At 36.8% G+C, this 27166-nt stretch overlaps 1 protein-coding gene across 3 annotated transcripts in view; it reads left to right on the top strand.

The window, feature by feature from the left end:
* LOC148940309 (uncharacterized) overlaps positions 1-26186 on the top strand; it is a 133184-nt gene extending 106998 nt beyond the window's left edge. For all 3 annotated transcript variants that reach the window (XM_089105865.1, XM_089105864.1, XM_089105863.1), the window contains 4 exons: positions 1305-1399; positions 7005-7148; positions 13359-13499; positions 22278-26186. In XM_089105865.1, the coding sequence (XP_088961991.1) occupies positions 1305-1399; positions 7005-7148; positions 13359-13499; positions 22278-22593 (696 nt within the window). In that variant the 3' untranslated portion in view covers positions 22594-26186. The remainder of the gene's footprint in view (positions 1-1304; positions 1400-7004; positions 7149-13358; positions 13500-22277) is intronic.
* Positions 26187-27166: the final 980 nt, after the last annotated feature.

The raw sequence follows: 27166 nt of genomic DNA on the forward strand, positions 1-27166 counted from the left end.
ACCCCCCCCCCCACCCACCTGAAAAAAAAAATTCTGAATACAACCCTGGGCAAAGCCTTTTTTAATATAATCGAAAGCCTTCACAACTGCAGTTAGGAGGTTTTGAACCTCCTCCTCCCCCCCCTCCCGAAATGCTTGTCTGACTCGCAAAAACGTAACAAAAATGAATACACATAAATTTTTGATGCGTTTTTTAAAGTTTTTTGAAAAAAAAACGAAAAAGTCCTTTTATACCCCCCCCCCCGAAATTAAACTAGTATACGACCCTGGGCAAAGCTTTTTTAATATAATCAAAAGCCTTTTACTACTGCAACCAACTCTATTGGAAATCTAGACAATTTTTTATTTATTTTGAAATAACAAGCAAAATTCGGCCTTGGTATGGCAAAAGCAAACCCAGATTCAATACCAGTCTTAAACTGTCTGTAAAAATATTGGTCAACCCAACTAAACCGAATGCCCTCTGCACAGCTTTGCCCTCTGCCGAATGCCCTCTGTTCTTGTCTAAAGTTCTAGTCAATCTTAAGTTCTCATCTAGTCAATTTAAGCACTAGTTTAAAAGACTCAAAGAAAACGTTATATAATGTTAGCCTACATAATTTCATTGGTATATACAGGCCAGGATTTACGCATAGGGCCGGACCCAGGGGCGCACAATGCCGAGGGGTGCAAAAAAAAACGCTGAGCGATTTTTTCTACTAAAAAAAATTGAACTGATATGATTTATCGTCAAAGTGCCAGTTGCACTTTGCTGCTCAGCTGCCTATTCACAGAAAAGTGATTTTTTAGAAGTTTGGGGATTCGAAATTCGGGAAAATCCCCGAAAATCTTACAAAAATGGAGCGGCAAAAACGCTTGGACCTAGGGGTGCCAAAGATTTAAATCCGGCCCTGTGGTATATAATCTGGTGCATAAAATAAAAGTTAAATTGGCTAAATTTATTCATTGTATTTTAATCTTAAATTTTATACCAATAGACCTGAACAATAAATATCTGCAGAGGCTGTTGAACAACATACAGAAAAGTAAAAAAAAGGTATACTCTCTTGAGAGAACTGGAAACAATTTTGACTATGATTGTACGATGGAGACCATTCGCGTCTGGTACCCGTCTTATAAAATCATGTGTTTTTTTATACATTAGTGGTTGGCTGAGAGTTACGAACAGTTGCCAATTAAATAAATTAAGATTATGAACGGATATATCTACCAACTACATATACCAATAGCAGTAAAACTTATGCTCTAGATTTAGATAAGATCAAAGACCACACTTTTTTTAGTGACTTCTTATTCTTCTTTAGGTTGCAGCCAGTGTTGGTTATCACAAATCCCTTTTTTGGCGACTTGCCAAAGTATATGGCAATGAAAATATCCTGTCTCTTAGGACTCAGTACAGGTAAGAAAAGACGATAGATATGTCTACGCAAATCTTGTTCCAATTTCTTATTGAATAAACCGGGGTTGGCATCTCTAATCTCAATAAGTCCTACTCCAATTCGATTTAACGTTGCTCTGCAACCAAAGGCCGATATTACTAGAACGACCCAACCAATAAGGTTATAAAATGGTGGCATAAATGAATCCCCTCTCTTATATACGCTTAAAGAGCCAGTGGGATTGGCTTACGAAAATATGCGACATGGGAAAACCAATCAAATTAAGGTATCACTTTTTACCACTATAATAACAATGCTGCGGTTAAGGTAGGAAATGAGAGTAGTTGCTGGTTTCGTATTGCATCAGGAGTTAAGCAGGGTTGTGTCCTATCCCTATTCATATGGATCATTTTAATGGACTTCGTCTTAAGAACACAGGAAAGGCAATGGAAAAACACGGAATCAAATGGGGAGGAAAAACTTTTCTGGACTTAGATTATGCTGATGATTTAAGTACCCTAGATAAAAATGTGAACAAAATGGATCCATTTTTAAAAGTTATGCGAGTTCAGGGCGCTAGAATAGGTTTGAAAATTAATGGTAAGAAAATTAAATCGCAAAGGCTAGGAATAAGTGAAGATGAAAAGGTGACGTTGGGTAGCGAAAAGATCGATCAAGTGGACAGCTTCACTTACCTTAGTAGTATCAGAGGCAACGCTGTAGCGTTGCCTATAGTAAAGGCCATAAGGCTCCAATGTTTTATTATTATCATTTTTTTTCCTAGAGGCACTTCTTATGCAAAGGGTGGTCGTAGAAACTTTCAATTGGAAATTAGAAGTTCTAATGCCCTTTTTAAGAGTCAAGAGTGATATGAGGGCAACTAGCCCCTCCCCCCCCCATGCCATTTTTTACCCAAATGAATCTGATAAAATTTTGAGACAGCCATTTTGTTAAAAAGTGGTTCAAAGATGAAATACCAAAACTCGGAAGTCGACACAATCACCAGAGCCCTGGGGCAGCCATTGTAAGTTATGCCCCGGGGGCATATATGGTTCTTATGGAAGGTGTGCAGCTCGTGTAAACTTCAGAGAGGGCTCATTAGATTGTAAATCGAAATTTCTAGTTCACTTTTTAAGAGTCAAAAGAGATCGACGGGCATCTAGCCCCCCGCCTCTTATTCCCCAAAAGCATCCGGTTAAAACTTAGAGATAGCCATTTTGTTAAAAATAGTAGAAATATCAGATGACAAGCCCTCGCGGGTTGGCACAACCCCCCAGAGCCCGGTGGCAGTTATGGTAAGGTATGCCCCAGGGGGCTTGTAAGGTTTTTATGGAAGGGCTGGTCGTATAAATTTTAGAGGGGCTCATTTGATAGGAAACTGAAAGTTCTAGTTCCTCTCTTAAGATTCAAAAGTGATCCGAGGGCATCTATCTCCCCGCACCCACTCTCTTTTTCCCAAATACATACTATCAAAACTTTGTGATAACCATTTTGTTCAGAACAGTCCAACGAGCAGATAACAAAACCTTTGGGGTAGCAAAAGCATAACATAAATATAACCCCCATAAGCCCAGGGGCTATGTATAAAGCTACCCCCCCACCCTCCCCCCAGAGCTCAGGGGAAGGGCTGTAACTTATGCCCGGGGGGATATATAAGATTTTTATAGGTGATCGTATAAGCTTCGAAGGGGAGTCAAATGATTAGAAATTGAAAGTTTCAGTTCCCTTGTTAAGAGTAAAAAATTATCCCCCCCCCCTCACGCCCTTTTTCCCAGATGCATCTGATAACAGTTTTGGAATAGTCGTTTTGTTCAAAATCGAACAAAGATCATATAACAAAACCTCTGGGGTTTAAAAAAAAACGAGAACCCGGGTGCAAGTGTTGTAAATTATGCCCCGGGGGCAAATAAGGTTTTCATGGAAGAGGCGGTCGTATAAACTTCGGAGGGGCTAACTCAATTGGAAATTGAAATTTCTAGGTCCCTTTCTAAAGTCAAAAGGGATTGGTTGGCAACTAGGCCCCCCCTGCCCTCTTTCCCCCAGATCCATCCGATTGAATTTTGAGATAGCCAATTTTTTAAATTAGGTTCTAAATCGGATAACAAAAACTCCGGGGTCGATACAACCCCCAAGAGCTGGGGGCAAGTCTTGTAAGTTATGCCCTGTGGGCATATAAGGTTTTTATACGAGGGTTTTTAAAATAGTTCAAAGATCAGATAAGCCCGACCGTTTTTCCCACTTAAAAGAAACTTATTAATGATCAGAAAACTAAGTCGCAAAGGCTAGGAATAAGTGAAGACGAAAAGGTGGTGTTGAGTAACGAAAAGATCGATCAAGTGGACAATTTCACTTACCTTAGTAGTATTGTTAGTAAAGACGGTGGGTTCCGTGAAGATGTTAAATGTAAAATAGCCAAGGCTGAGGGTGTTTTTTCATAGTTGAAAAAAGTTTGGAAGAATGGGAAGGTAAGTCTGCGAACCAAGATTATAATATTGGAAGCTATGGTGATGATAGTGGTCAAATATGGTTCTGAAGCATGGGTGCTTCGAAAAACGGAGGAAGATTTGCTAGATGTTTTCCAGAGAAATTGCATACGTATTGTTCTGGGTACCCGATTGACTGACCGTGTTTGAAACAGTAGGCTCTCCGAAAAATGTGGTTCAATCCCGCTTTATAAGGCAATAATGAGAGAAAAGTTGAGATGGCTAGGACAAATTCTGTGGATGAAGGATGACAGATTGCCAAAGGTTGTCCTTTTCGGCCAAACGGAAAGCAGGTCGTCAGTGGTTGGGGTGGGAGGATGTCATAAAGAAAAACTTAAGAGAATTAGAAACTTCTTGAGAGAATGTAAAGAGGGAGGCTTTGAATAGATTGGGATGGAGAAGGAAGGTGCGTAGCTGTGTTTGCCTCAGGCGGCTCGGTGCTGTGATGAGTTGATAGTAGGCTAGTTTTACCAGGGAATTATAGGAAAGTAATCTAACTTCTTTGGGGGGTGGGATTCTTAAGTCTGCAGTCTAGCCCTTCCTTCAATTGGTCTAAAATATTTACTCTTTTCTTTTGCACTGTTATTTACCTTTTTTTTTGTTTGCACTGTTATTTACGTTTTTTTTTTAGTTGACTGCCATGCGAAATTTTATCGAGTATTTTAAAATTAAAATGTTTGTTTTTCCGTACGGTAGTTAAGAAATACAAAACGTATTGCCCCATTCTCTGGTGCCCTCGTTCGGTTTCCTTCTTGCCCTCAATCGGTCCAATTGGTGCTGGAACATTTCTTGTTATGTTTGAATCTACTTTTATATGTAATAATTCAAGGACATGTTATGCGATTTTGGAAAAATATGTTTCTTCCAATTTATCTAATTTAGGCATTATTCGCTTGTCTAAGTACGAAAACTTCCAATTCCAAAATATTTAAATTTCTTTTTCTAAAAGTAATAGGGTGCTGTGATCGGTTTCCCTCTTACCCCTAAACCCGATCGGTGCTTGTCCGTTTCTGGCCACTTTTCTATCCAATTTTATATTTAATATTTAAAGGTCATACAATGATCTTGGAAAAATATGTTTCCAATTCAACCTTAATTAGGTATTATTAGCTTGTTTTCTTGTAAACACTTTAAAATTCCGAAATATTTTCATTTCAAATTCTTTGTGTAAAAGTATGACAGTTTTGCAATAAAACCGGAAATATGAGTTTCTGCCCATTTGAAAGATCGTAAAAGTGACTCAATGGAAACACAAAATGGAGCATACATACGTGTGTAGGAAATTAGAAGCATTTCTCGAAATCTGAGGCCTGACCACTTGACTTTTAAAGATTGAAATTCAATTTTTAAAATTAAAAGGTTAAATTTTAATAGTGTATAATGGTAAGATTCAAGTCAAGTACTGAAGCACATTCTTAGTCAAGTGCTGAAGACTGGGTTGTACGCCATAATCACTAGAGTTCACAATAGGAGACTAAATATTGACAGAGAGGCCCTGTTTGAGGGAGAAGAGAAGGGGACTTTGGGTTTATTAGGGCAAACATTGGACGTACTCTCTGGAATGGAAGAGATCAGTATTGCGAGATCTTCGGGACCAGACACGTACAAGGGACATATAGGTCCATACTACCCCCTCCCCCGGAGCCTCGAGATTCTTAGGTTATTTATAGTAATTTTATTGCATTTTCTCTTGCAACATTCCTATCTCTGACAAGGCAGTATCCAGGATTTTTGTTGGGGAAGGGGGGTTACAAAATGATTTTTTTTTGTGGATTAGGGGACAAAAAAAACTTTTAAAAGGGCAGCAAAAATTTGTTCATACTGATTTTTGTTACGTTCTTACGAGTCAGACGAAAATTTGAGGGATGAAGGTTCAAGCCCCATACCCCCCCCCCCCCCCTTGAACCACTTTCCCATTCATCTAATCAAACACGTGAACAACCCCTTAGGTCTCAAAGGGTGTCTGCAAGAAATACTTTAATTAAAATCCGAAATCAAATGACACAGTTTTCCAACTTATTTAATTGCTGGTTCGTTTTGTTTTTCGAGTGAATGAATTGATTCCTTTCCTTTGTTCAGTTGTTCACTAGTATCCGTCGATGGCAGTTCATATTTTTTGGATTTTTTGCAAATCGCGGATATTGGCGAATAACTCGCTTTTATGGTTTTTAGGTATTTTGTTTTAATTCTTTTAATTTTTGGCTTTTATTGATACATCGTTTCGTTTCGCGCTGAAGAAGAGAGGCGTTTGTACTCTCGAAATATTCGCTTCGTTTTTTCAGTATCTTCATTTGGCCTATAAAAACCCCATTTTTGCTCGTTTTTCTTTCTTTATGTGATCCTTGGTGTTTTTTTTATCTGTCCTCCCTTTGAAAAAGTGCATGCGCACCTGTCGAGTAATTTAAAGAAAAGTGGTTAGGATTGACGGCAAGGACAATTCTTGCCGTTGAAATCATCCCGAGTGGGTCAGAGGGAGTGGGAGAGGGTGATGTCGGTGGAGTGTACATTTTGTTTGGGCCTCATAAGCTGGGTCTCTATAAGTAGTGGAATAGGAAATGTCGTTAGGCCACCACAAGATTGTAAATGCCTTTCGAAGTCGAGAAACGTTTAGGGCAAACGTCCACAGGAACATCGTCCCAAATTGAGCGCAACGTCGAACGAAGTTGTGCTTCGATTATCCTGTTATCAGCGTGTCACTCTTAAGATAATTGGACCTGTATTCCTTCGTGTCGAGCTCTGTGCCTTTGTGTGGCTCTGAAAAAATAATTTAACATGTCAGATAACGCAACTGCTACAATATCTAATTGACTAATTCCATATCTGTTTGGACTCTAATCCACCGAGCATCTCTGGGAGAAAATGTCCTTGATTTTTTGTGAGGTTCTCACTGGTTCAGGGAATATTTAGAACTTGATTTTACTGTTAATTGGTCTCTATAGACTTGGTCGATTGGATGTCTAGAGAAGTGAACTAGTATTTTTACAATGGCACGTATGGTGGGGGGGGGGGGGCTTCGGATAAGTGCCCTTCCAAGTCTTGAAATATTGATGTAATTCGTCTTATTTTTTTCCAATTTGTGCTACTCTGACCCTATGGAGGTGTTTGCCATATATGACGTACCAAAGATTTTTATTACTTTTAGGATGCACCCTGCGATTTGTGAGTTTCCGTCGAGAAGGTTCTATGATAATTGTCTTTTAAATGCACCTTCAACGCTCAGATATGATGGAGTTTGTCCATATATTGTCTTGGATGTGAATGACAGTGTGGAAGAAACCAAAGGAGTGTAAGTCTTTCTATTTTAGTTTTATCTAAAGATATTACAAGCATAAAAAAATATCTTTGTCCTTAAAACGAATAGGCGGAAGTAAATTTGGTATTTGCGTGTAAGCCCTTGTTCAGTTCTGAACTCGTGCTGAAATAATCGCCATCTACGAAGTTTGTTTATGGATTATAGAACTCGCAGTTTCGTCAACACAAAATAAAACGCCATGTAAATAAAAATGCTTATTGAATACATACAAAAAGTTCAGAAATTTGGTAGATAAAGTGTAAAACACTGAAAGAAGTGAATATAAAGGTTAGCTGCGTGCAAAATGTATTAACTATGATTGTTTGCATATTATGAAGTAAGAATTGTTTTTTTAACATGTTTTCTTCTCTCTAGTTAGCTATCTATACAATTACGTACATTTTTATTTATTGCAGGAGATTCAAAATAGAGTTAAGCGTTCATTTTTTTCGTATTACTGTAAAAAAAAAAAAAAAAAAAAAAAAAAAAAACAGTAATACCTATTGATTCCTTACTTTATGTTATTTTACAATATAATAGTTTGATTTTTGACAATGCGCATATACCTCCTTTCCCCTAATGGCCCCAGATGTAGTCCGAAATGATATTGTCATGTCTTCTTTTTTAAAAACGGGTTTGCTGAATTCTAGACACATAAAAACCACCCAGTGCGGTCAATGGAATTTTTCGATAAAACTTGTAAGAGTGGATAATGATTCATAAATGTGGATAACAATGGGAGGACACATCTGATTAATAGAAACATGATGTGTGTAATAGGGCTCGAATTTCAGTTTGTTTTTTTTATTTTTTTTTTTTTTAGTTTAGTGTATAATTTGTGACGAAGACCACACTGCCTTTCCATCATAAACGCCAAATAGCAAGTAGAACAATAGGGTTTTTTTTTTCGTAAGACAGTGGAATTCCAAATTAAAAAAAAATATTTTGGCCTATGTCCAACATAACAGGAGTCCTCGTTGAACTTCGCTTAAGTTATAATGCCAGGGTTGTTTTGTTTTTTTTTATTAGTTTTTAAGTTCACATTTCAATGTAAATTTACCTTTTTTTATGCTTATCTTTTATATTTTCATTTGTATTATGCTGAGGATGGCCCTTAGACATAGGTTCAAAATATTCATTTAAAATTTGGAATTCCACTGTCTTACGGAAAAAAGTTCCCTATTGCTCTACTTGTTATTTGTGAGTTTTGAGCATATCCTAGGGCTAAATCTGGGGCCTTCATGGGGGGGGGGGAGTTTGAATTGTTAGAAACGCGACTATTATATTGTAAAATAGCATGAAACAATTCTATTCATTAGTTCTATAAGTGCCTACCGATTGCTTTGGGTACTTGACTGACTGACAAACAGTAGGCTGTACGAAAAATGTGGTTCAATGGCGCTTTCTAGAGTTATAATGAGAAAAAGGATGAAATACCTGGGATAAGTTCTACAGATGATGGGTAATAGATTGCCAAAGATTGTCCTTTTCGGCCAACCGTCTAGGGCTAAACTGAAAGCAGGTCGTCCGCGGTTGGGGCTGGAGGATGTCGTAAGGAAAGCTTTAAGGGAAATGGGAACTTCTTTTAAGGTGGGAGGCACTTGTGCCGAATCCTAACCCATTATGGGGTAAAACCTCCATGTTGAAGATGCGGTAATGAGGTGCGTGCCAGGTGGCACCGTTCCCCGTCTAATGATGCATGACAATGGATTTATGGGCTTTGTTGAGCTAACCATCCGGCAAAGCTTCTTTTACCGGGTTATGATTAACAACAAAAAGCTTCGGACCAAACAGCCATTTCGACGACGACCTATAGCACGTCCACCGACCATCCAAACGGACCTGTTTACGGTAGCCCACTGCAATATACGAGGTCTCAGATCTAAGTTTGACTAGTTCCTACATTTAGTGAACTCGGTCAAGCCATCTATCATGTGCATCACTGAGACCAATCTAAACCAAGAAATACAGAGCAGTGAGGTTGCCATACAGGGATACACACTCCTCAGGCAGGATCGAGAGCGTACTGACGGCGCTAAATACGGAGGAGAAGGTGTCGCTGTTTATATACAGAGCCATATACCTTATTCATGCCTGAACATACCAGATTCAGCAGGCGAAGAAGCTCTGTGGGTTAGGGTGACCCTCCCAAATAAATCCGTGATTGTCGGTACCGTGTATAACCCTCCAACTTACCAGATTACCAGCTACATTGAAGCCTCCCTCGATTATATTTGGGGCAAGTGTTCTAAGTCTCCCGTTATCTTTCATGGAGACTTTAACGTCAATCATAGAGTGTGGCTTCGCAACAAAAATAATGATACGGAAGGATCGGACTTCTATGATCTATCGCTCTCTTACGGGCTGGAACACTTGTCGATTTCGACACGTATCACGGCCCAAACGGATCATCTCGTCTTGACCTCTTCCTTACAGATCACCCTGACTCCTTTAAGGTAAACGCTCATGCTTTCACCAGTGACCACGTTGCCTTAGTTGCACGTGGAAACCTACGTATTCCGCCTCCAGTAAAGCATGAGCGAACAATCTGGCTATACAAAAGAGGCGATTTGGACGGTTTGAGAAACACTCTTTTTTCTCAGCAGTCGAGAACCTTCCTCCTGATAGGTCCAGAGAAAGCTGCAGATAAGTACCACCAGGCCATAGCTGACTCTGTCGAAAAGCATATCCCTTCAAAGCGGATCCAGCTGTCCAGTAAGGACAAACCTTGGTTCAACGCCCAGTGTAAGAAGACAATCCGAGCAAAGCAAAAGGCACAGAGCGAAGAGGACAGAATTGCATTCATAAATGTGTGCAAAGATGCAGTTCGAGCGATTCGGCAGTCCCGGGGTCAGTATAAGGAGAAATTCGCCACCAAGCTTCAACGAGTTGGTAGAAAATTGTCAAGAAGGCTTTACCGTCGTCCAAGGGGACCGCAATTCCTTCTCTCCAGACTAACGGGACAGTGGTACAAGATCCACAGGCAAAGGCTGGAGCTCTTGCTAAGGCTTTTGCCGAATTCTCGAATCTAGACGACGACGGTAGAGAAGTGCCAAATTTCTCCGACCGAACTGACACTGTCCTGGAACGCGTGAATTTTTCTGCTCCCAAGATCCTTCGCATTCTGCAGTATCTTGATGTGTTCAAAGCCACGGGTCCTGACAACATACCAAATGTTGTCCTTAAGTCCTGCAGTGCCGAACTAGCTGGACCCTTGTCATTGCTTTTCCGGCTGTGCTTTCGCTCCGGAACCTTCCCACGAACATGGAACTACGCCCTTGTTATACCTACTCTAAAGCCAGAAGGCAATCCAACGAGCGTGGGCTCCTACAGGCCTATTAGCCTTCTCTCCTGTGTTGGCAAAGTCTACGAGAGCGTCTCCAATAAAACACTTCATCATTACCTGGAATCAAATGACCTTCTAGGCGATCACCAATACGGATTCCACCGGAAACGCTCAACATTAGACTGCCTAGTGGCCCAGTATCAGGAGTAAATAGAGCTACTGGCAATGGGATACGACATCAGGCTATTATCCTTCGACATCGCGAAAGCTTTTGACAGAGTATGGCCCCGTGGCCTGCTAAAGAAACTCTATGTGTATGGTGTTCGTGGATGTCTGTTAAAAGTGATTGAGAGCTTTCTTACCGATCGTTCATTGCGGGTTGTTCTTGACGGGTTTATTTCCCGTGAACACCCAGTGAAAGCAGGGGTACCCTAGGGCAGTATCTTGGGACCCACGCTTTTCCTTATCTGCATAAAAGGCATGGGAGACAAATTCGCAAACCCTCTGTATCGCTTTGCCGACGATACCACGACACACTCGGCCGTCCCTAAACACGAAGACCCAACACAAGCCTCCTTTTCCCTACAGATGGATCTTCTGAAAATTGAAAAGTGGTCTGATGCATGGATGATGAAATTCAATGCATCGAAAACAAAGGAGCTTCTAATTACCCGATCAAAGGTACCACGTGAACACCCCAGTTTCATCTTCAAAATGAAGCTATAAAGAGAGTCGACGAGCTTCGTCTACTGGGGATTCATTTCTCCACTGATCTCTCTTGGAACAACCACCTTGATCGGGTGAGAACCTCCTGCGCAAGAAAGCTAGGAGTTACTCTTCGCTGCAAAAACCTTCTTCCATCAAGCTCGATCATCCAACTCTACAAGTCTTGCATCAGACCCATAGCTGAATATGGATGCCCGCTATATGCTGGTGCTCCGAAAACGCTGTTGGCACCACTTCAGAAGATCCAGAATAGGGCAATTAGGGTGTGCTGCGCTTCTACACAAGAATCGCTCCAGCCTCTAAATGAAAGGTTTGATGTAGCGTCGATGGCTGTTTTTTACAAGTACATGAATTCGCCTCCCTTAGACGAGCTCTCTCGAATTGTGCCCCCTGTGTCCAGCCGACAAGGCAGACACGAAGGCACACAGCTCGGTCCAATCATCTAAAGGAGGATACGCCGAAAACCGAGTACTTGAGGAACAGCTTCATCCGGCGTTGCACTTCTATCTTGAACGATCTTCCTGGGGATATTATCCCTGCAAATCCATCTGTTGACACCTTCAAAAGAAGGTTCAATAGACATTTAAAGCCTCGGGGCCATTGAACTAGGTAAATGAATAGCGGCATATCAGATACTTTGAAGTACCTGGCGCCGTGAATATTGGAATAAAAAAAAAAAAATATTCAGAGTTTAAAATAACATTATATTGTAAAATAGGAATCAGTACTACTCTTTTTGTTTATAGTGTTTCCTTCAAAAGTTTTTTTTTTTGGACTTCAGTTGGAAAAAATAACTACCCTCTTTATAATGTGTCATCGCAAACAGTTTGAAGACAGTTGTGTAGATTTTTAATGCTACTCGTCATTTTTTATGTGCTGCATTCGAAGCATTTCTCAGATCGGGGAAAAGATAGGATTGTTCTGTTGCTAAGTTGGTCTTATGATCGAGTGTGCTATCAGATCATGATCAATGTGATCAATGAATCGAGTGTGTGCGCAATTCAAATTTCCCATTTGAATTGCTCAAGAACCTATTGAATTATTAGAGTGCTTTGAAGACGGGACATTGTGATGGATGAACAATTCTGAACAATTGAAATTGAACTATTAATGAACAATAAAAATTGTACAATTGATGAACAATTGTGATGGAGAACAATTCTAAAATCATCATACCTCCTCTTCTGTTTGAATAGCTCTCCGTAGGCGTCAGTAGGTTTGACCGTAAGGGTCTGAAGCAATTATTGCTCCTGGTCCTAAAAATCCGTTCCCATAACCTTGCAGTTATTGAATGTTTGTTTGATTTCTTTTTTTCACTTTTGAAAATAAGTTAAAATGTAAGAGATTCACTTAGTGGGTCTATATGCACTCGTTGGATTTCAGAGGTGTCTACTTCGTAGGAGCCTTGGGTCACCAGCCATAATTGGGACTAGAGTACTTCAGTACGTCTTGTTCAAATCTTGTGGGGATTTTTCAATTTTTTTGTGATTGTCTTTTCATTTCGGGCATGTCATATTGGACACAGGTCTTACGAATTTTGTCATTTCCTTGAGTAGAAAAAGTTTTCTTGTGAAGGAGCGGGGTAGTGCTTCCAAACCAACGAGGTGCTCAGAGAAACCATCACTCCCACTTCCAATCATGGGCAGCGACATTGTATGAAAAAGGTATTAACAAGCTTGTCCATAAATATGAGAAATTCCCCAAGGCAGCCATGAAGTGAAGTTGCCTTGACTGAACGTTACTTTCATTGATGAACCAATTCTTTTCGATCGAAGCTAACTGAGGGTTGGGAAAAATAACAGTCCTCGTATTACTACTACTACTAACAGCTCACCGCAGCACCAAGTTGCCTAAGGCCAACACAGCTACGCACGCTCCTCCTCCATCCTAATCTATTCAAAGCCTCCCTCTTTACACTCTCCTAGGAAGTTCCCATTTCCTTTAAATCTTTCTTTATCGCATCCTCTTACCCCAACCGTGGACGACCTGTTTTCTGTTTAGCCCTAGACGGTTGGCCGAATAGGACAATCTTCGGCAATATGTCATCGTTCATCCGCAGAACGTGCCCTAGCCACCTCAATCTTTCTCTCATTATAGCCCTAGAAAGCTGGATTAATTCACACTTTTCGTACAGCCTACTGTTTGAGATACGGTCAGTCAGTCCAATTATCTTACTCTATTGTCTTTTTTAGAAACATCCAAAATTCAGCGGAAGCACTTTTGGCTTCACAATTGGCCATAATACTTGCTGAAACTAAGGAATTGCCTACGATTGGTGTCATTGCACCTTATAGAATGCACAAGGATGGTATTATAGGACTTTTAAAGAAGAGGTGAGATTTGAAACCAAATAATTCCACATAATACGACCACAGTGGCTATGTCGGACAAAATGAAGAACATTGTGAAGAAAAAAATGGTTATATTTCCACCCAGTGAAATAAATTGGGATAAATCTGTAGATATTTAGGTCGAGGCCTCCACTTGTCCGCTCTCAGTATACAAAAGTAAATAAAGAATTTTGAATTTTGAGTTGAATTAAATTTTATTAAATAAAAAACAATAGATCATTTAATCATCTAACTAGTAGCCGTCCAAGAAGATTCAAATCTCTGAGGACGAACGACTACAACAATCAATATCCGCAAATTCAACTAAATAAATAAGAAAAACCTGTATATATATATATATATATATATATATATATATATATATATATATATATATATATATATATATATATATATATATATATATATATATATGTATATATGTATATTGATAGTAAGTCAAATAAATATCAAAAATCAATCTCTCTCGTCAAAAAATATATATTTAAATGAATAAAAATGAACAAAAACCACACAAATTAAGGTTTCTCATCCTCCCCTCCCAATAAATACTTCTTCAATCTTTTCTTAAGTTGCTGTAGATGTTCAGCCGCCTTAATACTCGCCGGAAGCACACTCCAAACACTCAGTCCCAAATGGCAAATCGTAAATCCTTTTACGAAGAGTGAAAGATATATAGATAAAACATCTAAGGACGAAATAAAAACAAAACAAATCTCAAAAAACGGAACGCTAAATTTAAGTTAGGCCCTCTTGAAACAACGGTTTGTTTACTTTTGCGCACTAAGGGTAGTGGACTGAAATATCCTTCTTTTTTTCACTCTATGCAAATATCCTCTTATTTCTTCTTCAAATTTTTCTTCATCTTGTTTAGAACCAAGAATTATGCTGACAATTTTATTAAACTGCGTTTCCAGAAAACCAAAGGCCCCAGATCCACTGGTCATAAATTGATATTTTTCAATTTGTTCAAAATACCTATCTGTAAAATTAATTAGACCCGTCTCAAGATCACGGTCTCAATTCCCGTCTTAATTGGTACAATAAGGGTGGTAATGATGACAAGGATCATAATGATGAAGGCTACTCATAATGATCCTACACCTTAGGAAGTGAAAGCACAAGATGCAAAGGTTAGATTTCACTTTGTATGAATTCTTATAATTTATAATTAAAAATAAACAAGCCTTCCTTTATAGAATAAAAATTCACTCCTTTTGTTTTGAACCCCCTCCTCCAACAATTATTTAAACCGTATAGTGGAATTTAATCCTGTGGCTGGAAAAAAAATTCAGATCTTCTCAAATAAAAAATTTTATCACTAATTAACTATAAAGATTTAAACAAACTTAATCTAGCAAGTATAAGTGTAAAGCGATTAAGCTTGAATAAGCTTCTTTTGCGAATTGGTTTGATTAAGTCTCATTAGTGGATTCAAGATGAATCGAAGAGACCAAGCCTTCTTTTTATAGATTAAAAATTCAACTCTGAGATTGGATCAAAGAATTTAACCCTGAGATTGGCAAATTTGTTTGTGGTTTGAACCTCCCACCCCCTCCAATAATCCTCTGAACCGTATTAAGGTATTGGTTTCGAAAACCTGAAGGCTTGGGATATTGAATTTAAACAATCCTGGCTAAAAATAAATTATCAGAATTGCCCAAGTTAAAAAAAAACAAAAAACTAATTAACTCCATAAAGATTTAAACTATCTAAATCTAGCAAGAATAAGTGCAAAAGGATGAAGATTTAATAAGCTTTTTTCAAGAATTAACTTGTCTCTGTATTAGAGGATACAAGCTGATTATAAGATTAGGCACGACGTGGCCCAAATCGAAACTTTTATTGTCCCCCCTCCCCTTCCGTCCCTTCCAATAATTTTCTGAACTGTATCGAGATACTTATTTTTAACACTGGCTGAAAAAAATATCTAAACTGCATAAATTAAAACTTGAGTCAGTAATTAACTCCGTTAAGTTTTAAACAATCTGAATCTAGCTGAAATAAGTGTAAAAGAATTCAGCTGGAATAAGCTTCTTTCAAGAATTAGCTTGCATAAGATTAGCCCTAAGGCGTCCCTCCCATAAGGATATGGCCTAATAATGCACTTTTTAGTGTTTTTAATCCCCCCCCCCTCCAATAATCATCTGAACTTTATCGAGGTATTAAGGGGTTTCGATGCTATAAATGATTATCCTATATTGTCCATTAAAAGATTTTTAGTTTTTGTTGCCAAAATATTAAGATTTGATTTGGTGGTCCTGCCATAATTTGTAGAGTTTGGATAAGATATCCGAATAAACGACAGAATACTAAAGGCCAACAACTGCTTTCCCAGAAATCTCAGAAAAAAACCATTTGTTTTCTCATGTCTTTTAACGGAGATAGAGACGTGTAATTTTAATTAGACTTAAAATATTAGAAGACGTGAAATTGTAGTTTTGATAAAATGGAGCAGATTTTTTTTGTTAAAGTTTAGGAAAGAGCAGTCCCAAAAAATGCTCTAGCATACCTGCTAGAAGATACTAAAAATCTGCTTAAAGGAAATATCAAATGAGCAATTTGGCAGTTTTGGTACCTCCCTATGGGCCATGTATGACCATATGGGCCGTTTATATTGAAAACCTTGTCGACACAGGGGGCATAAAATGGTAAATTTCTAGGTGGCCACATAATTTAGCTAAGATGAAAGTGAAAACATCATTAATGCCTTTTTTATGCTCTTTCGTAATTCAAGAATCGCTTCTGGGGCTAGTTGGATCTTGAGCCCTTAAAGGCGCCCCAAATGTATTTCATTTTGTAACCACACAAAGAAGTTATCAACACTAGTTAAGTTATTGAAAAGTGGTTAAAAAAATATCACTAGTTTAGTAATAAGTTGTTCAAGAGTAATATATTCCAAAAATACTTATAAATAAAAGTTCAAATAGGGATAAAATCCTTTAAAAGACAGTGTTTCACAAACAGTGATAGAAATCCACAAAAAAATATAGATAGATAGGTCACTGCATATATGGCCGAAATATCTGGTATCTTTTGTGAATTTCTATCACTCTTTGTGAAACATTGTCTACTAAAAGGATTTTATCCCTATTTGAACTTTTATTTATCGTCACGGAAAGGCAGTGTGGTCTCCCTAATTATCAAAAAAATACTTATTTATAACAATTCAAAGCTCATTTATTAGGCAACTCAAATATAAACCGTTTTCCTACCGTTTCAAGTTTTACGAATGCCGTCGACAAAAATAGCGCTGAATTTTGCGATTCGAAACCTTGCCGGCGGCAATTCAGGGTATATATTTGCACATTAGGGTAGTGGGGTGGGTTTATTTCAGGGTAAATTTGCAGTTGGCCATGTGATTTATCTATGATGATAGAAAAACATCTGATGCTTTTTTTATACTCTTTCATTATTCAAATAAAATACGTTCGGGGCCCCTTTAAGGGTTCAAGATGCAATTAACTCCTGAAGCGATTCTTGAGTTATGGAAGAGTATAAAAAAAGGCATCAAATGACTTTCTACTTTCATCTTAGCTAAATATGCGGCTACCTATAAAGTTACCCATAAATTTCATTGTCTTTTCAATCGAACTTAATAGTCAGTTTGCAGATTCTCAAAAGCACTCGAATTTGGGATCTATGTCTTTGAGACCCTCAGCCGACGCTGAGGCTCGCAAAATGATTTTAAGGTATCAGATCCCTTAACTTTAAACACACTGGACGAAGGATTGTCCGATCTACCGCTTAGATTAATTAATTCACAAATTAAGAATTTTAATTACTGATTTAATTTTATCGTCCCTCAATTAGCTTAACTTTTTATTATTGGATACAAGAGAATTAGAAGATTCTAAGCATTCTTTGAATCTTTATTCTATTTTGTGCTTTCCTCAACTTTTATAATGTATCAACTATTTCCTTGTTTACCTTCTATATCTCTACTCTCTCTAGAATATGTTCTCTGTTGTAGAACTTAATTTGTTTTTTATGTATTTTTCGTTTTGTCAAAACCCCTGTCTAGAAATGTTCAAGATTTCTTGATTCTTTGGTCTATTGTGCCTATTCATAATGAAGAAAAAAGAGCTGACGTTAGCTTATGGCTGATATGTCAAAAAACAATAAAGTAAATCTGTTTTTTGGGGGAGGGGGTGGTTCCCGAAAGAATTTCGTCCCTTGTGCAAATTAGGGATATTCTCAATCCTTTCGCCTGTGTCGTTACGATATAAATGTAATCTCTCATCTCATACTCAAAATATTTCCTGCTGCTAGGACTATCGCCCATCCAGCATCTGTGTTACACGGTTAGTACAAATCTATTCTTTAAATTTGACGTTTATCCATAATATTTTTTGGGTAATATATATATTGAATTTCCTATTTTATTATTTACCTGTTGTATTACCGAACCAGAACGTACCGTCTGTTTGATGGTTAATTTATTCTTATGTATTATGTCCTTTGTATGCATTATGTCCAGGTTGAGATGGTTAGAACACGTTCTGCGGATGAAGGATGTTAAATTGTCAAATATCGTCCTTTTTGGGCCAAACGAAAAGCTGGTCGTCCCCCAATGGGGTGGGAGGTTATTGTAAGAAAACAATTAAGGGAAATGGAATTTCTTAAGAGGGCGTAAAGAGGGAGGCTTTGAATAGATCGGGATGGAGGAGGAGCATGTGTAGCTGTGTTGGCTTCAGACGGCTTTTTGTCACAGTGAGTTGTTAGTAGTATTATGTCCTTTGTCAAGGAATCTTAACTAGAAATGTTCGAGAACCTATCTGGGTTTCTTGGGTCTAAAAGTCTATGCATAATGAGGATAAAGGAGCTAGAATCAATTTACATCCAGTATGTCAAAAAAGTTTTTCAGATCAATTTTTATTTTTTGGGGTTCGAACAAAATGTGAATGTAAGACATTTATTAAAAGATTTTATATATATCTTTATATATTATATTTTTATCAAGAAAATGTTTTATGAAATGTTTAGTATTTATATTTTATTAATAATTTGGTTTTATTAATGTTTATATCTTACAAGTAATTTTTTTTACTTATTAGAAATGAATGTGTTTATATATTTTATAGGTACTTGTATGATATACCCCCGACCACTCAAGCTGTTCGTCCACTGACACACTGTAAATCGGTTTCTTTCGCTAGTTTCTTTCAGCTTAGCGTGAGAAAAGGCAAAAGCAAGTGACAGAATAGATTGGACATATATAATTTGGGCTATATATTTGCACATTAGGGGGGTGGGGGTAAAAGTATTGGGACAGTGTGAAGTCAGAAAACATCTTACTTCACAATATCAGAATAATTGCAGCTAACAAATTTTGCATGTACACCCGCTGTACTTTACCCTCCCCCCTCCCCTAATGTGCAAATATATAGCCCAAATTTGTTTCTAAAGTATTACATTTTTATCATACGTAGGTATAATTTATTAGGATTAATCTAACTTCACTTTTTGGGTGGTCGGGGGTCATTTTATATATTAGGTGTTTTGTTAAGAATCTAATCTATCTTATCTACAAATGGTTAAATTTTCTATCTTATCTAATCTATCTTATCTAACCTATCTAATCTATCTTATCTACAAATGGTTAAATTTTCTATCTTATGTAATCTATCTATCTAATCTATCTTATCTAATCTATCTAGTTTAGTCTATCTTATCTACAAATGCTTAAATTTTCCATCTAATCTATCTATTCGCATCATATGTCAAAAAGAAATAGACAAAGCAAAACGAAGAAACAAATAATACTGCAAGAAAAGAAACACCAATCAAGCATAAAAATGGTCGATAAGAATTTAACAAATGGCTAGAATAGAAACAGAAAAATAGAAGAAGGGGTGGGGGGTAAAAGAAAATCGCAGTCAAGAAGAAAAACATTGCCGAAATCGGGTTCAAGGTCAAATACATAAAAATAATAATAATAAAAAAAAAACTTAAAATCAAGCCAAATTAGTTGTCAAAAGAAATATTTACAATTAAAGAAAGGAATACAATTAAATTGAAATTAAAATTAAATGTTAGAAAAAAAATATCACATAAATAGGTATCAACAAAAGGGAAATTAAAAGGAACAAAGATAAAGCGAAAAAAATGACGCATGATTATTGTGAACATACACAACAACTAAAATAAGGGACGGAGGAGTTAATTTTGGTACAGAGTATAGTTCAGGGATTATTTAGGTGTGCCAAAATCAAGGGGATAAAACGTTTCCGGAACCTCTCAGTAACGGTATGGATAGGTGAATATGTTGGAATTGCCAAGGAAGCTAAGCGGGGGAGACGGGGTCTAATGGGGTCATGTAAATCAGGAAAGATGTCCTCAGTACGAGGATTAGATATTGCGGATTTAGCAAAACGCAAACAAATTTGTACTCTCCGTTCTTTTCACTTGGTAATACTTGCGGATTTAATGAGGAAGGAGTATGGAATTTTGCTCCCTGTATAGATGATCCTGAGCGAACGCTTTTGGACCGACTCAATTTTGTCACTAAGCTCGCTTGAAAGATGCGAATGCCAGACCGGACATGCATATTCTAATAGCGGCCTGATAAATGATAAATAAACACGGAGGGACTCCATCTTAGGGCAATAAAATCTGTTTAAAAATTTTAACATAGATAATGAAACGTTTGCTTGTTTAACAATATTAGGAACATGCATGTCCCATTTAAGATTATTTGAAATTGTGACACCAAGGAGTTTAACATGTTTCACAAGCATTTCGGGTGGGATAGGGCAAAGGAAAGCGGGAGTGGATTTCAAAAAATTTATCGTCATTATATTTGATTTGGTGGAATTTACTTTTATATTTAGGCTCTTAGGTTCTGTGGTGCTATTAGTCCTATTCATGGTTAAGAGAATAACAGCGAAATTAGTTTACGATTAGTTTGCGGTCATAAAATATTTTTCAAAAAAAAATGTACAAAATATATATTTTTTTTTTTGGGGGGGGGGTATGAAAAAGGAAAACCCCTCAAAAATCTGTTTGTATTCATTTTTATTACATTTTTATGAGTCGGACGAACATTAGGGGGGTGGGGGTTCAGACCCCCTAATCCCCCCTTGATACAGCTTTGCCCTCCCCCTGGATACGGCCTTGACGTGATTTTCCTTTGAAGTACCGCAGCTAAAGAGATGTACACGGACCCAATTTTTTGATACTTGATAATTCTTTTGTATTCAGATAATTGTGTGATAATTCTTTGTATTCAATGATAATTTTTGTATTCAAGCGTAATGTGCCATATGATTGAAAGCGAAATTCTTTTGATTTTTTTTTTTTTTTAATTTGCACAAAAAGGACTCGTTTGAATCCAAATTGAATTCCAGTTGTTTATAGTATTACTAGTGCAGAAGTATGGGTACTTACGTGTTATAGCAACCACACTATTGTTCTTCATCTGAGTAAAAATGGTTTCTCTGACTGTATTCGGAGATAATTAGCTGATCCTGAGTGAGATAAACTACTACGCAGGTATATTTTAATTAAGTATTTAATATACAGATTTGGTTTGGTTAGGTATTTAATATGTGTTATGGGCGGTCTGCTTTCCATAATTATCTGTCGTAGTTTCCATAATTTTGTTACTAAAGTAATATATTTTCATCTAATTTTGGTATATTTCGCTAGGATTAACCTAACTTCACTTATTGGGTTCACTTCTAAGTATTGTCTAATTATTTTCAACGTTATCTTGAGAGTTGGAGAAATTTTATCCAGTATCACACATGCATATAGTGTGGAGGGGTAGCGCCTTCTGCCTGAGATAAATCCTAAGGAACATTGACATGGTAATTGAGGCTGTTATGCAAGGGCGTATCCAGAGTTTTTGTTCAAGGAGCTCTACAAATTTTTTAACGTATCAAAAATTTGTTTATATGCAATTTCATTTCGTTTTTACAAGTCGGATAAAAACTGCAAGGGACTTTCAAGCACTGTATCTCCTCCCTCCTGGATGCGGCCTTCCTTTTTATGACTTTTGTACCCAAGAAAATACAAGCAGAACAATAGCGAAATTTTTTCTATAAGACAGTAGAATGCGAACTGTAAATGAATATTTCGGCCCTATATTCAAGGGCCGTCCCCAGAGAAACTCACATTGAAACACGATAATTAAAACTAAAATCTTTTTAAAAAAGTCCTAGGAATCATTACTTCAGGGAAGTTCAACCATGACTCAGTTTTTCATGATGTAAAGGCAGTGTGGTCTTCATCGCTATTTGCTTTTGTACCCAGTAGCTGTTTTAGGCATCGTAATCTGGGGGGGGGGGGGTAAGGTATATCACAGGAGCGTAAAAATAGAAAAAAAAAAATTTAATGTCAAAACACTGTCAGGGGGCCGCTGCCCCCTCCTCAGGCCTACAAACGCCTCTATTTGTACCCCGTCCCCCTTCAAAAATGGAAGAAAAAGAGGAATTAGGCTTCACTTAGAATAAAATCCTGGATATACCATTGCCCGAAATTAAAGACTGAACCTCCTCTTTTTCCTTCAGAGTTTAAGATTTAAACCTTAATAGTAACTATCATAATTCCGCGTTTTACGTTTCTTTTCCAACCCGAAGAAAAAATGTGAAATCCGGGCACTAATACGATATTCAATTCCTGTCTGAACCACGCTTAAAGTCTCAGGAAATTTAAAAAAGGGGGCATAGTAAAGTTTAGTATATGAGAGGCTTAATTCTTTTGATTATTCGAATAGAATATACTTACTTGTAATGCCATCCTTTTATTTATTTCTAGTGATTTGGCAACTGTTGAGAAGATCGAAGTGGATACTGTCGACGCATTTCAGGGTCGGGAAAAACATGCCATGATATTGACCGCAGTGAGAGCTCGAGGAAAAGGGATTGGCTTTTTATCCCACCCCGAGCGGCTGAATGTCGCTCTGACTCGGGCCAAACGTTCATTGGTCATTTGTGGCCATTTGCAAACGTTACGCCAAAATGAATGGTGGAATAGACTTATTACGGACGCTGAAAAGCGACAAGTTGTTTATCATGTGAAATCGAATATTAGTGTGCCTAAGTTGAAGGAAATCCTGTTCTTTCGCCAGTAATTTGTGCTCAGAATTCAGCTTTGTAAAATTAACTTCATAGCTACGTACTCCATAAACCTTTTTCTTATCCTAAAAATGATATGTCCATGATTTCTTCCTCAACCCAGAATTTTGATATTTTTATACTACAAGTATGGGTAAATTTGATTTAATAATTTTGTGACGATTATGATTTCCTGTGGGTAGAATGTAGACATTTTTAAAATCCATATTATACTCTAATCGTACTTCTTCTATAGCCTGTATATAAGAGCCTCGTTGAGGCAATGGGTTAAGCCTCGATCCAGTTTTATGAGTCCGCTCCGACATTATATTAAGAGTCGTTTGATTCGTAATTCTTGTGAGTAGAACAGATAATTTTTGTGTTTGATTTTCGTGTACGTCAGCAGTACAAGCGTTTGATTTTTATGTCGCCGTAAAGAATTTGTCTGTTCTCTGAAATTACTTGTATTCCAAGTGTGGAAAAAATTATTTTGATAATTTCGAAATGACTTAGAGTTTTTGGTCAAAATTCAGTTTTGTGAAATTGGCCTATTAGCTACGCACTCTGTGAACCTTCCTTCTGCCCTAAATAAAAATGTATCTTTTATTTATTCCTAAACTGATTTTTTTTTTTTTTATCACTGGACTACAAGGGTGATTAGAACTACTTGGAAGATTTTGAGATGATTTAGATTTCTTATGGACAGAATGCACATGATTGGTTGTATCTAGATTATTCCAGGATTTTCAAATCTGTAATTCTATTATAGCCTGTGTATAAGATGCAAATTCAATTCATAAGGCTTTGTTGGAGACAAACGTTTTTGAGTTTGGGTTTTATTTATGTTGAAAGTAGTGTTTGATTTTTTGACACCACGCCAAAATTCTCGGTTCTCTTACATTACTTATGTTACAAGTTAAGGTAAAATTACTTTCAGAATTTTGAGATGATTAAGATTTTCAGAAAGCACATGATTGGTTATATCTAGATTATTCAAGGATTGTCAAGTCTGTTTTTCCTGTAAGGCTTGCATAGCCTATTGAGGGTTTTTCAGGTTATAAGTCTTTTTGATGAAACAGAAAAGTATTTGTCCTCGATCTGTATCTCTGTAGACAATACAAGCCTTTGATTTCTTGCGCTATAGACAGAGAATATACAGAACGGATAATTTTTTTTGTTTAATTTGTATTTTTGTCTTCAAAATTTTCTGTCGTCAAAAAATTTTTTGTCGTCAAAATTTTCTGTTTCCTCACATTACTTATTATACAATTGTGGTAAAATTAATCTGATAATTTTGATATGATTGAGATTTCCCTTGGGAAAATACAGATGATTGGCTAATATTTATATTCTTTTAGGATTTAAGAAAATATTTTTTCTATATGGTCTCTGTATAAGATGCTTATTCAATTCATATAAGTCTTTTTAACAGAACAGAGAACTGATGTATTTATTATTGTTTATGTCGATAGTACAAGCGTTCGGTTCGTCTGTCGATATTTTAATTATTTTGTTCTTTTCTTGGTTGACAGTAAACGTTAGATTTTGGCAAGTAGTTTAAAAAATTGAAATGAAAACAGTAAGAAATCAGAATTGTCACCGTAATCGGAATAGTTCACTCAATTTTAATATTGATGAAACATTATTATTTTATAGGTATTTCTTATTGCCGCTGCATCAGAATACAACAATTAAAAATACGTAACTACTGTGACTCTATTTAAATATTTCAGATTAATTCAATGTCTTTGATATTAATCGAATTTGATATTGATTTTAATTAAATTAATATTAAACTTTATATTAATAAAAATTAATATTAACTTAATATTAATCTAATTAATTGAATACTTATGCATAGAAAAAAGTATGATTTTCGGCGTAGAAGTACTGTCAAACTGAATGGTGTGCTACATTTTCAAAAATATTTGCGAAAACGAGAAGTTTGACTTTAACTTGTCAACATAAGCAGGCAAATAGATCTTTACTAAGATATACCTCTCAGTCAATATAGCTTAGTGTAATTAATCGCAATTAATTACTGGATTAGGGAATAAGTGTGCCTTTAATGCCGTTTGGGCAGCAAATTATTTTTGCGCAAGTAAATGGAAAATTGAAAGAAAATACTTATGTCTAGTGGTCTAACTTCTCCTGTTTCAAAAAAATTTCTAACATGAAATATGTTTAATTTGTTCTTATAGATAAATACACCTAGGATTTTCTGTCTAGATAAGAACTAGTTGTAGCTTATTGAAGCAGAGTAAGTAAATGATTAATTTAATAGGTTTCAATTAGCGTATTGAACTCCAAAAACTACGAAAGCCAATTGTAGTATGCCAATGAATGTAGGAATACCGTGATCATTGTTGCCAATAAGACAGTTTTGAATCGAACGGGACTAGGAGTATTCTGCCCAAAAATAAAATTATTGAAGATTGATGAAAATTGCAGTATTTGGTTTCTCCAGTGTTTTAATGTCTTTCTCTGTATCTGTTTTTCGAGTCCAGAGTTCAAAGTTCATTTATTCAACAATAAATTGTCACTGAAAAACCAAAAAAAGCATATTCTATACTGCCTTTTGTTTTTTATGACAAATTTTGGTGACAAAAATGCAAATCAAACAAAAAAAATTATCTGTTCTGTATGTTCATTTGTCTATGGCGCAAGAAATCAAAGGCTTTTACTGTCCACAGAGATACAAATCGAAGACAAACACTTTTCTGTTTCATCAAAAAGACTTATAAACGAAAAAAAAGAATTTATGTGAAATCACATTTAGATAGTGACTACAGACGGCTTTAATCACATTTAGACAGTGATTTAGACGTGATTTATGTGAAATGACATTTAGACAGTGATTACAGACGGCTTTAATCCCATTTAGACAGTGATTTAGACGGCTACATGGCCTCCTCGGCAAAATAGAAACAAATTAAACAATCAAAAACGTAACTCAATTGAAAAGCAGCTTGATAAAAGCCTGATTTTTATTGTTTAGTTTTTCTTTTATTTCGCTGCAACGGCTATTATTATGTAATCGAAATATTCACTCAGATTCAATTTAATCACTGTCTTTCAGGATCAGTCCACATAATTTCCACATAAAAATTTACGTTTTTTGTCGTTTGTTCAGTTTTTACTAAAATAGTGGTTTTATTTCAAGTTGATACGCTTTTGTTGTGAGATTTTGTTGTTTTTTCCGAACGGCAAAAAGGTAAAAAGGTTTTTAACTTTGCCGTAAAGTTTCGTATTTGGTAAGATATCGTTGGGTATCATTTCTAAAAAGGCAAGTGAATAAATCTCAAAAAACACTTGATATCTTCTTTGTCTGTGTTGTGTTGCTTTTTAACCTTCAAATAGCACATAGCAGAAAATTATATTTCCATAATTCGGTTCATTTAGATTTAAAAAATTTTCTCCATGCTTTTTCAGTAAGTCAATATTTTGTAACGAATTACCGGCACTTTCTTCTTATCATATCGATAAGTTACTGTGATATTTCATGTATATAATTCTTCCTGAATTGTAATTCAGTTGTAGAGAGAGAGAAATTTTATTTGCCCTTTTAGACCGAAATTATTGTTTGTATTTATTTGAATAAATATTTGAGTAATAAGGCACTTGAAGGAACCTGTTTTGCTATATTTGTAAATAGTTGGATGCACAAAATTTCACTTGCCTAAGCATACTTAGCCCTAACTTTGATGTTTGCATCTTAAATCTCATCCCCAACAGGTGATAAATTATAAGCACTTTTTTATGGATATAAGGCCTGTTTTCATAGTCCCCTTCATTGTAAAATACACGGGTGAATCTAGGGTGGAAAGGGTCCTGGGTACCATTTAGATACATTTCATGAAAGACCCTCACTCACATTTTTAAGGGGGGGGGGGATTGACGTCCACTTCATGTGTCGAAAAACCTAACAAGCTCTGGTTAAAAATCTCGTGCGCTCGGTAGATCTTTGCATTTTAACAACATTAGAGCAATGGCATAACCAGGGAGATGTTTATTGGTGACGGGAGGGAGTCCAAATGAACTTCATCCTGCTATATACTCTATGCAGTTTCTATTTACTGGGACATAGAGACCATTGACGCAGTTTGCCACCCTTAACCTTCCACTGATTCAGGATCCTGGGCAAGGCCCCAGCCCCAAGACAGCCAAGAGTGCGATACGACGCAATGGGGGGCTGAAAAAGACACCCTTGGATTGGACTCTTTCAGACAGATAAACTCTGTCTAGTTCCCACTTATCTGATTGTATTATGAAAATAAAGACCTTGATGCTTCCCCCCCCCGTCTCAACTGATTTGGGATTCTGGCAACTGATCCTGCACCAAGACGGTCAAGACTGCAAGATGGGGGCTATGAAAAATAGTTATACTCGATTTCAAGGCTGTATCCAGGGGGGTAAGGGGGTTTGTCCCCCCCCCCCCGTCCCCTGAAATGTTTGTCCAACTCGTAAAAACGTGACGAAAATGCATACAAACAAATATTTGATGCGTTTTTTTAAAGTTTTTTTTTGATACCAACCCCAAAGAAAAAAAAATCCTTCCCCCCCCCCCAAAAAAAAAATCTCTGTACTTTC

This window comes from Artemia sp. Qi Xiang Cuo, chromosome 20 (assembly GCF_049724085.1).
Source record: "Artemia sp. Qi Xiang Cuo chromosome 20, ASM4972408v1, whole genome shotgun sequence".
Classification (NCBI taxonomy): Eukaryota; Metazoa; Arthropoda; class Branchiopoda; order Anostraca; family Artemiidae; genus Artemia; species Artemia sp. Qi Xiang Cuo.